Source organism: Montipora capricornis, chromosome 14 (assembly GCF_036669925.1).
Source record: "Montipora capricornis isolate CH-2021 chromosome 14, ASM3666992v2, whole genome shotgun sequence".
NCBI classification, from domain to species: domain Eukaryota; kingdom Metazoa; phylum Cnidaria; class Anthozoa; order Scleractinia; family Acroporidae; genus Montipora; species Montipora capricornis.
Genome location: NC_090896.1, coordinates 32,841,925 through 32,852,556, shown reverse-complemented (window position 1 = coordinate 32,852,556; position 10,632 = coordinate 32,841,925). Strand labels below are relative to the sequence as shown.

Genomic DNA, 10,632 nt, shown 5'->3' with positions numbered 1-10,632 from the left:
TCCCAGTGAATTCTCCAAGTAAATTCCCAGTCCTCGCAGTTCTTCTAGCATCTCAAAAGGAATTTTGAGAGATGGTCTTCCGGGATTTTTTCCTTTATCCCTATCTATCGTACCTGAATCCGCAGCCACAGTAGACGGAGCGATAGTCCGGCGACGAAGCACATTAAGCACATCTACTAAGGCCGCAGCGATGGAATCGAGATTTTCCTTGTCCCTCGTGTCTAGGGTTGCAACTTACACTCTTTCATCGACCTAAGCAGGCTAATTGTTTGATCAAGAACTTCGGCCTGCGTTTCTGCAGCTTCTGTATCAAAGTTGTCAAATAGTATATCGTCTCGGTTCTATCCACAAATTCTCCTAGAAATTTGGGAAACTCAACTTCTATGTCAATTTTTCTTCTCACTCTGCTGCCATCTTTTGTTCTATACCTTGCACAGTTTACTCTGGTTCTATATGGCCCCGCTCGTCCCAGGAAGATTGAACATATATTTTCGGATTGCATATAAATTTAAGGATTGCATTGAATCAATATTCGTGGTATTGCATTACACATAAAATTTAAGAATTGGATTGAATCAATATTCGTGGTATTGGATTAAATATAAAATTTAAGGATTGGATTGAATCAATATTTGTGGTATTGCATTACATATAAAATTTAAGGATTGGATTGCATTGAAAGCCTTTTATGACTTTAAATTAAACCTTTATTTAAAGGATTGCACACATATATCTTAGATTGAATTTTGCTAAAAACGGCTTGCCACACTGGATCCATTTCCAGACGACAGCCAACCTCTTCCATGCTCTGCCAAATCAAGCATTCTGAGACTTTCAGTTTCAGACGGCAGTCGTTGAGTTCGTCCGCATACAGCCTTCATAGTGCAATGCCTTATGAACCGTGTCGCTCGTTCTAATAGAGGCTGTACTTGCTTTTGTTTGCTGTGATAATGAAATCACGTACCTGGTAATAAACTGGATTGGTAGCATTCCGGTGCGTTCCCTCCACTGGCAACGGGGTAGGTCGAGCAATTTATCATGTCATAATCAAAACTTGGCGCTGTTTTTGCTGCCTTCTTGACAATATCCAGCTCTTTTTTGCACAGAACGTCAATCACTTGGCTGCAACTCCTGCGACAAATCATCCGCTTTCGAGGCTTTTCTAGAGTAGTATCACATGGTGGAAAATGATAACGACAATGCAAATCTATCAAAATTGGACTGCATTCTTCCCCAATTTCCAAGAGATTAAAGTAACTACTTAATGACTTTGTTTCCCTTTCGCCATAAGCTATTGTTGTTTGATCACCAAATACATAGAAGCTTGTTATTATGCCTTTGCAGTGTCCGTCTAGAGTGGAGTTGTAGAAGGTGCATGAGTTGTTTTTTGAAAACGCGCTGACGGCAGGTACCGCTTGTGTGCACCTACAGAAAGAAGAGGTTCTAATATTAAAAAAATATTATTGACCCTTCCAAAGTTATGGCTTAGATAACTGGACTACAGATATAGAACCAACGTTTCCGGTGGCCTGACCTCAACCTGGAGGCAAGGATGGAACCAGGGTTGCCGGTGAACTTACTTCGACAAAGACGTCAGTGCTGTTGTTATGTAGAAACATGATTTATGCATTGCAAGCAGAGAGGTCTACTTTCTTTGTTTTACACCAGTTCACAAAAATAAATGATGACTGATTTGCTGAGGAAGATACTTGGCAGAGTTTCAGTGAAAAAAATGAGATAATACGCTAAAGCGAATATGATAACAAATACATAGCAATATTGATCCCGATAAATCCACAACCCTATACATTCAGTATCTGGATGCAAACAATTTACTAATGATATGAACAGGCTTTGTTGCAACCTTTTCCCTCTTTGTTTCAATTAATTCGGGAATGGAAAAGAACGTCCATTTTGGCAAAATTATCAATCAAATTAAGGCAATTGTATTCATGAAGTTTTGGCCCCTGAATTTACGAAAGTAAACATGGTTGAGGTATAGCCAAGATACATAAACAAATATAATTTATTTTAACGTGATTGCTTGAGACCCTATATTGAGCCGATTTCTATGCGGCCACCTTTGATTTTGTAAAGTATATTTTCAAACAAATGAACGACTCTGCATTCGAAAAAGGTCCGAGCTACGTCGTGTTAATTATGAGAGAACGGCTCAAAAGCTGGTAGAAAAGCCCAGTTTCAACAATGAAACATTTTGGTTGCGTCTCCCATAGACTTTTCTGTATGTCACGTTATCACGGTTTGTTTGTCGTTGCCGTCCTTGAAAAGATGATTTTATAATAACATCACTGATAATGCCGAACAAAGAAATTGACACTAGTAATTCCACAAGGAAGAATACTGTGCTGCCTAGTTAGATTGTACACTTAATTGGTTTTCGCGCCATAAAATTAAACTACCTTTGATGACCACAAAGAATATATATATTGAATAAAAGAGGAAACAACAAAAAAGATTCTTAACACTATGGATTATGGTTCCATTCCGTTGTCAATGATAGAGATTCATTCGAGGGTTTTGCTGGGAAAAATAAACCCACGTTTAAGCGCCGCTTTTGCATTCTTGATGTTTACCTGACTTAGAGATTTGGTAATTTCATATTCTCTTTTACCAGGAACATTGCTATGCATTCAGGTGCAATTTCGAAGTCAAGGACCTTTCGTAACGTGTTACAAGACATTTGTCCATATCACATGCGGTCTGCAAGTCATACAGCATCTCTGGTAACGTATAATGTGATTGTCTCGATACCTAAGCCAAAAGCAAAAGACTAAACAATTGAAACAATGACTTAGACTTAAAAACATAGAAGCTGCTTACAATACCAAACAATAGTAGGTTATGAGAGCTGCTACGTTACTGCTTACTGTTACTGTTACTTTACATCTCTCTCTCGTATTTAGCATTTCGAAAACAATTCCCGTTCATACGAATCATATCTTTACTTACCTTGAACTGTTGTTCATGTTCACGCTTGTTTCATTTGTCGCAGACACTAAAAAAACATTTTAAACTTGAAATAAATACAAGAACAGCTTAGAATTATCTGCGAAGAAAAAATTACGTTACGGTGCTCAAATTGACAATTGATTCAACCCTTACTCAGGGCTAATCCTATTGGACTTTGGAGTAATGGAGATTGAAAAACTGACGTATCGTACCCTCAAAAGAGAGATGATCGAAACGTCTGTTGTTTTAATCATTACTGCTGGGCGCTACACCACGGTGTACGCCACCTAGACGTCTTGTTTGATGCTACAATCAGTGAAGCAATGTTGGTACACCGACGGGATTAATCGAGCATCCCTCCCTCACTAAAACGTAATGAACAGTTAGTTTGGGTGCATTGCGCTATGCAACATTGAAATGTTGTTTAGAAACTAAAACGTACTGAACAGTTAGTTTGGGTGCATTGCGCTATGCAACATTGAAATGTTGTTTAGAAACTAAAACGTACTGAACAGTTAGTTTAAGTGCATTGCGCTATGCAACATTGAACAGGGGATAGGGGGTGGGTGTTCCAACGACTTATGACCGTGATTGTAGCTTCGATGCAATATAAGCTCGCGAGGATGGCGGTTTATTAACCTGGCCTTTGTGACGTTTGCAGGATCGCAGTCAATTCATGTAGGTAACAAAGGAGACTCTGCAATTCGATCTATCGGAGGGTTTTGGCGGCTTTTAATCAAAACGTTACTAAAAAAGTCGTTACTGTCCGCAAAGCAATAGTCTAAGAGCAAAAATGTCCCCACAAGATCCACGTTAGAGCAGATTTGTGTGGACGATGACGATGCGAGGTCCTTGATATTTGGTGCATACAAACCTACACAAGTCGAATGTGGTTCAGCGTTGTCTACACTCTTTAATATCGACAACAATATTCGTCATCAAAGTGGTCGAAATGATTTGGACTCATGAGGTAATGACTTACTGTCTATTTCGGATAGAGTGCAGACAACGCTGTCCATATTCGATTTGTTTCTCACCACAAAATTCAACGTCAAAGAAAATGTTATTTCAGAGCGTGACCAAGACTGCGACACAAGGAAAGAGCTAGCGTTGTCTAACTTTCTCGCAATCTAATTGGTTGCTTGACAAGTTGAAGCGACTCTTATCGACAATGGCAAATTAGCCAATCAGATTGCGAGATTACAAGCAATTGTGGTAAAAACTGCAATTACCTTCAAGGATTAAAGTAACAAACATGTATGCTATGAAGGGGATTCTTTGGGATAAACTCTCTTCTCTGTTTCCAGGACGCATGGCTTGGCCTCTCAATCTATAAAAAAAGCAATTGTCTTTTTAACGAGAAAAGTGTAACAAATCCGATTTATTCTGAAGGAGGCGAGCCTTAGTCAAAGCTGCCTGAGGCCTCAGCGCTAGCTCTGTTATTTCTGTGCGTGCTGGTTCTTCCTTTTTCACTACAAGACTTAGCGAGACCGCACAATATTTTGTATTATAATATAGTTTCTATATAACGCGCGCTCTCATTGGTTTAAACAGCGTGCTTTATGAGAGTACAAAGCGCGGAACAAACGAAAGCTCACACCATTATCCGCAGAAATGGCAGATGAATTTCCGACTTTTTCCTTGGGTATTATTGAAGGTGTCAGTTAAAGGCTTGCTCAGATATTCTGCATGTCAAGTGCTTTAGATGGAACACCTCAGCCGTCGCCCGGTCCAGCAGTTCCTTCAAGCTCAGAAAGTCCTCACGCTAGAGTTCTTCATTTACAAAATTCCGAACAGGTTTTCAGATTCCAGCCGCAAGCAATTAACAGTTTGTTTTCCAATTGTCATGTCGGAAACGTGCAGGTTTTCATGGGCAACAACTCGGCCGGTTTTCACTGAACTTAATTATTTAGATCCTCTTTTTTGCTGTTTTTTACGGACTATACCCGGACATTGAGGCACTTGTTTTTCCATAAATTCGAATTTTGTGTGATTTCTGTCAAGCCACTTTCCAGTTGATTGATGTTTTGACAAGCCTTTGTTTCATTAACCAATCAAATAATTTTATCCTGTGAAGTCTGCAGTGAAATCAAGAGGGAAATACGGTTTCTACAAGTGGTACTAAGTTGCACTTGTTTGAACTTTTAACTTGACCTTAATTAATAAGCAGCAACCCACATTTATTTTATACCCAAGCAGTTCGCAATGGAAACAACAAGGCAAGATAGCTTAATTCGCTGCTAGCGTGGTATTTGGTAAATAAGCTTTATAATACGAGCGGTAACCGATAAGCAAGTGCTAGTATAAAGTAAACTTAAGACAGTTTCTTCAGTGTGGCGCGAGTATAAAGTAAACTTAAGACAGTTTCTTCAGTGTGGCGCGCGCAATACACAGTTGTAGCATTAAATGAAATTCTCTTACTCTACGTTTCTAGAATTTCTTCTTTTTCAATTTTACCTAGTCTTAAAACGGGTGTTGAATCAAACAACAATTTCTTCTTCCTGTAAATAAACACAAGCTGACCAGCTTCTGACCAAAAATAAAGATGTTACACACACGCTTGCTTCCACAAAACGTAGTTTTATTATCAGCGAGAAAATGAAATGAACAGCAATGGATAACAGCTTTTTACTGATTGTGATGGGGATCAGTATTCTAATGTTTGCCGAAGATTTGCCTTGCCTCTTTGTTCAGTGCCGGCAGCCTGAGCGGTAGACACGCACAACAATATTTGAACAGAATTATCGATCCGACGGTGGATTTGCTGTTCGCGATTCCTTAAAATGTAGTCCAATAAGTTATTTTTTCATTTACCAGAAATGATAATACATTAATTCTCATCGTTCCAGTCGTTAATCGAGGAATTCCCAATTGCGGTACTTTTCGCTGTCATTAATAGACATTATTCACGATAGCCGCCATGTTGGCTACACATTTCTGAGGGGGCAAACAACACAAGTTCGAGAGATTATCACGAACATCTTAGCCACACAGATGGTTTGTTTCACGTTCATTAAATGTTTATCACCTAAATAGTAAAATAGAATGCTTACACAAGTTACTTCGATGTTTTTTAAGTGAAGAATGAGCAGATAACAAAGTAGAAAGTCAAAATGTCGGAGACAATCAAAAGATATAAAATTATTATAAAAGTTGCTTAATTCTAAATTCAAAAATGTACTTTTACCAATGTAAATTTAATATTTCAACGAGCGGATTTTCCGCAATTTGCCTTTATTTCAATGTTTGCCCCCCAGCATAACACATCGCTAATTTGCGTGACAATCTGAAAACCAAGATGGCGGCTATCGTGAATAAGGGCTATTCCAAGAGCACATGGTTCAACAACGATTCTATTTCCATTTTGCGAAGGGCAATTCATGCATAAATAATATTAGAAACTCAAATTCTAATATACATAGCTTATTTTTCAATGCAAAACAGAATTACTGAAAGCCCATCTGATGTCCGATGGAAACAGTCATAGAAGTCAGAGTTTCGGGGGCCCTGAAAATGGCGACTGAAGTAATGTGGGCGCGCAATGTAAAGTGGGTGAGTAAGGGTCTTTAATTTCCGCGCTCTTAATTGCCAGTATTTTCACCCGAAATATGAAACCTTTCCAGACATTCACAACACCTAAAAAACAATAAAATATTAAAGGTACAAGCTTTCTTTCTTTCCGTTAACTCGTAAAATAATTAGAATTTTGAGGACTGTTTGTTGTCCAGAGGGCTCAGTTTTGTTTATTGATTTATTTTGCATCCAGTGTTGAATAATTTTTTTTCCAGTGGTCACCACCAACTGTGTCTTAACCGCGTTAATTTCTTTTATTGTGAAATCCTACCTACTCCTTTGCGTTAATTGTCTTTATTCGAGAGTGGTTTTACATTAAATTTGCGTACGTGGCATTAATTTCCAATACCTTCAATTAATGGAGCGTTAATTTCCTATAATAAGGTAGGTTTGGTGCAAAATATCTTTTAGACTGCGCGCAGTCCCTTCGTATATCAGTCGAGCGGCCGGCTTTTCTGAGGCAGTCGTATTTGTCACGCAAACAAATAAAATGGCCGAGGGAGGCTTGGGACGAGAAGTGTACAAGCCTCCCTCGGTCGTTTTATTTGTTTGCGTGACAAAAGACGACTTCCTTAGAAAAGCGGGCCGCTCGACTGATTTACGAAGGGACTGCGCGCAGTCTAAATATCTTTTGAAGAGAAGTGTATCCCAAAGGGACAGCACTTTCCCAAAGAGAAAAAGGATTTTCACAATTTGCTCTCTGGTGGTAAAATTTGGCAACATTAAGTCTATATTTCTACGTATTAAACTCTCCAGGGACGGTACACTGAGCGAATCGATAGGATGCCTTTTCTTTAAATGAAAGAACCCCAAAACTGCGATTGTACGCAACATTGTAGTTTTTGTAGTATTGTATTTGCAGGCCTTCCTCCACAGTAATGAATAAATAAGTATTCTGTTAATATAAAACCCCAAAGGTGACCTCTTTGCTCGGAACCTTCGTATTAAGGAAATAGTGCGGCGGTTTATGAATAAAATCGGTTGATTTGAATCGTTGTTGGAATGCCACTGCTGTTGCATGAACTAAATCCAAAAATTCCCATCTATGTGTTAGTTTTCACGCAAAGAGTAATACATAATCATTTCAGGATTTGCTTTGTAAACAGTCAACTACATGCGGTTGCCTTTTGTCTGTTGTGATTTTGGCCGTGTTATTTTTCGTTAGAAGTGTTACCTTCGGGTGATATTAGCCCGGCAATCACTCAGAAAGCTGCCCCTATAGACGAGTAAAATCGTGTGGCATTAGAAGAGTAAAATTTGTTAGTCTCTTTCTCAGGAGGGACATTATTAAGTTGCTTGCAAAACCGCTTCTTAGCTCATTGTCTTTCGGTTATGAACAAAGCAAATGCACTTCCATTTATCAAAGGTCAAATATCGAATCTATATCCAAGCACTTGATAATAAATAACGAGATGCTTCTGTGAAGCATACACTGGCTTGCCTGTGGTACGTGCTACAGAAAATCAGAAGGCACTGAATTGTGTGGTATTGAAATACAGCATTCCAGTCTCTGAAGCCCGGAATAACAAATAAAAGAGAAGCGAGAAACATTGGCTTCTGGGCTGACATGTTGATAATTTTCAAGTTCCCTCACAACTTCTTTTCACCACAAGTGTGCCCTCTGAGCATCTGACAGCTTTGTAATACTAAACTTCACTGAAGTCAAGCCCTGTTTCGCGGGGTAGTGTTAGGATGGGAGACCAAAACAATAACCCCCTCATAAAAAACAGAAACATCTGACCGAAAATACTATTAACGCTAACAAATGCGAACTCAGCAAGGTACAGATTCTGTTAGCTTGCTTTATGCAAAACAAATATTGATGAAAAAGCAAATAACTATTGATACACAGTTTTCAGAAAGAGCAGAAGGAAGTTTCCCGGACGGTCGATCGCGAATAAAATATTTACGACATGAAAACAACATTAATTTTGAACCGTGAATATAGAATATAAAAAGTTACGATCAGCGACAAACATTTTGGGAGATTTTTGCTACGTTCAAGTGAATTGCAAAATCGAAAGTGACATGGCCGGAATTCAGCGGGCACCGTGATTAAGTTACCGCGGCATGTTTACTCGCCAAACATTGAGGCATCTGTGTCAAATGATGGCAAGACACCAGGTTTTTGTAAGTTTCTTTTTCTGTCAAGTGTTATAAAGTTTGACAATGAGATGAGCGAAGTCAAAACAAAGATCACAATCGCCCAACTCTTGTTTATGCAAAGTCAAAATTTACTCTCCAAGACGCGTACGACGTTATTTATCACCAGGTAATTCCATCATTCTGGAAATAGCAGCTACTTTACTATTCATCTGCGTCACAAGTTTTCACTGATTTTGGGGCTCATTTTGTTGAAACTCAAGCACGCTTCCAACAGGCCTGTGAACCCTTCCTGCTTACAGAGCAATACTAAAAACTTCTCCCATATCACATTTCAACCTTAAGCTCGAAAATTCAATACACAACATATTATAATTCACAAAGGCAGAAAATACCACAGAATCCATTTCCAGCGAAAATTTTATTGAAACAAACAACATATTTGCTCTTAGAGGCGAAAACCTCTTCCTATATCATTGCGTGCGTGAAGACAAGAAACTCAATTGTGTCAAATTACCATGTACTTCAGGTAAATACTGCTCACTTTGATTTCGTCTCGACGGGCGATAGATTGTTGTCGAAGTCCAGTACTCGTCGCTTTTGAGATTCATGCCTAGTTTATCCAACTGACTTTCCATTATTGAGCTCCATAAGGGTATATTTTGTTTAAAGATCCACTAAGACGCCATTCGCGTTGCATGACTTTCGACGCCATTGCAGGCTAAGTTAATGATTCTACTGTGTCCACCAGAGAAATCTACGCAGTTCCACTACCCTCTCGATCCTAAGAAAATACGCCCAGAAGGCTCTATACACAAAGACACCACTTACCAGGGGAGTGACAGGCAAGACGTTTACCGACACGGAAAAAAAAAAAAACAAAAAAACAAAAAAAGAGATAAATAAAAGAAAACAAACAAACTAAACGCAGACCTCGACTGGTTTTGCCCATAGGCAACCCAGTAATGAAGGGCTCAGAAGAACAACGGCTTTCCCTGACTTCCTTAAGCCACGGTCATTATGCCTATTACAGTAATTCTTCACTGAGTTGAACAACGGTTAAACTCAGTCGTACGGGACATTATAAGGAATATGTACCGGCAGCATACCAGTGTCTCCTTGTTTATCGAGGACTGATATCAAATATATACTCGCTACTTTAGTAAAGTCAAGCAGTACTGGAAGTGTTATTAATGAAATGTGAAAAGAAGTTTTAAAAAGCGAATTGTTACTAGAGCCGTGTCTCGCTTCAAGCTCTGATACAACTTAAGCCCATGTAGCCTTTTTCTCTTACTTTGACACTCAGCTGCGTGTAGACGGCAGTTTCATAATTTCCCGTCAGATTCGATCTAAATTAATCCATCAATCAGTGTTACATCGGAATTTACCTCTTAAAATGCAAGCTGCAGAAATGTTACCAAGGTTTAGTCTTCGTTTTACTTCGTGTCCCCTTCTTTTCGTGTTCGCAGTTGTTTTTCTAGATTGTTCGATTCACAACGCAAACCAGACATACGTCATAAGGAACGTCTTTGGCCGGGGGGGGGGGGGGGATTCCCATATGATGCTCGTCGTCTCGCTTAGGGGTGTAAATTTTGGATTTTGGTCTCGCTTAGGGTGTTCCGGGCAGAGCGCCAATATTTTAAGCCGCCAAGGTCCGTTTAGGGTTCCGCGAAGAAACACAGAATTACGCGAAGAGAAACAGAAGTCAAATTTTCTTTTTAACTTGTTTTTAGGGGTCAAAATTTGCTTAAGCCGCGCCCAGATTGGTATCCTTTAGGGGTCACAAAAGCTTGAGCCACGCCCAGATGGTCTCCTTTAGGTGTTAAATTCAAAATTTCCGACGAGCATCCCCGTCTTTTACACAGGGGAGTCCTTCCCCCCCCCCCCCCCCGGGTCTTTTGTCGCTGAAACGGCGAAGTAAATATTTCACTGATGAATGAGGAAGTGGTTTCTTCTTGTAGTGAGAGAACCTACAATCCTCGAGAA

At 39.4% G+C, this 10,632-nt stretch overlaps 1 protein-coding gene and 1 pseudogene across 1 annotated transcript in view; both read right to left on the bottom strand.

Annotated features, from left to right (window-relative positions):
- The window catches only part of LOC138033353 (uncharacterized), a 14,380-nt gene extending 3,866 nt beyond the window's left edge, over positions 1 to 10,514 (bottom strand). Inside the window, exons 1-4 of the mRNA XM_068881097.1 lie at positions 10,035 to 10,514; positions 4,203 to 4,300; positions 2,971 to 3,016; positions 965 to 1,425 (exon numbers count right to left, since the gene is read on the bottom strand). Coding sequence (XP_068737198.1) covers positions 965 to 1,425; positions 2,971 to 3,016; positions 4,203 to 4,284 — 589 coding nt within the window. The 5' untranslated portion in view covers positions 4,285 to 4,300; positions 10,035 to 10,514. The remainder of the gene's footprint in view (positions 1 to 964; positions 1,426 to 2,970; positions 3,017 to 4,202; positions 4,301 to 10,034) is intronic.
- LOC138032211 (uncharacterized) overlaps positions 1 to 10,632 on the bottom strand; it is a 96,366-nt pseudogene that overhangs the window by 31,909 nt on the left and 53,825 nt on the right.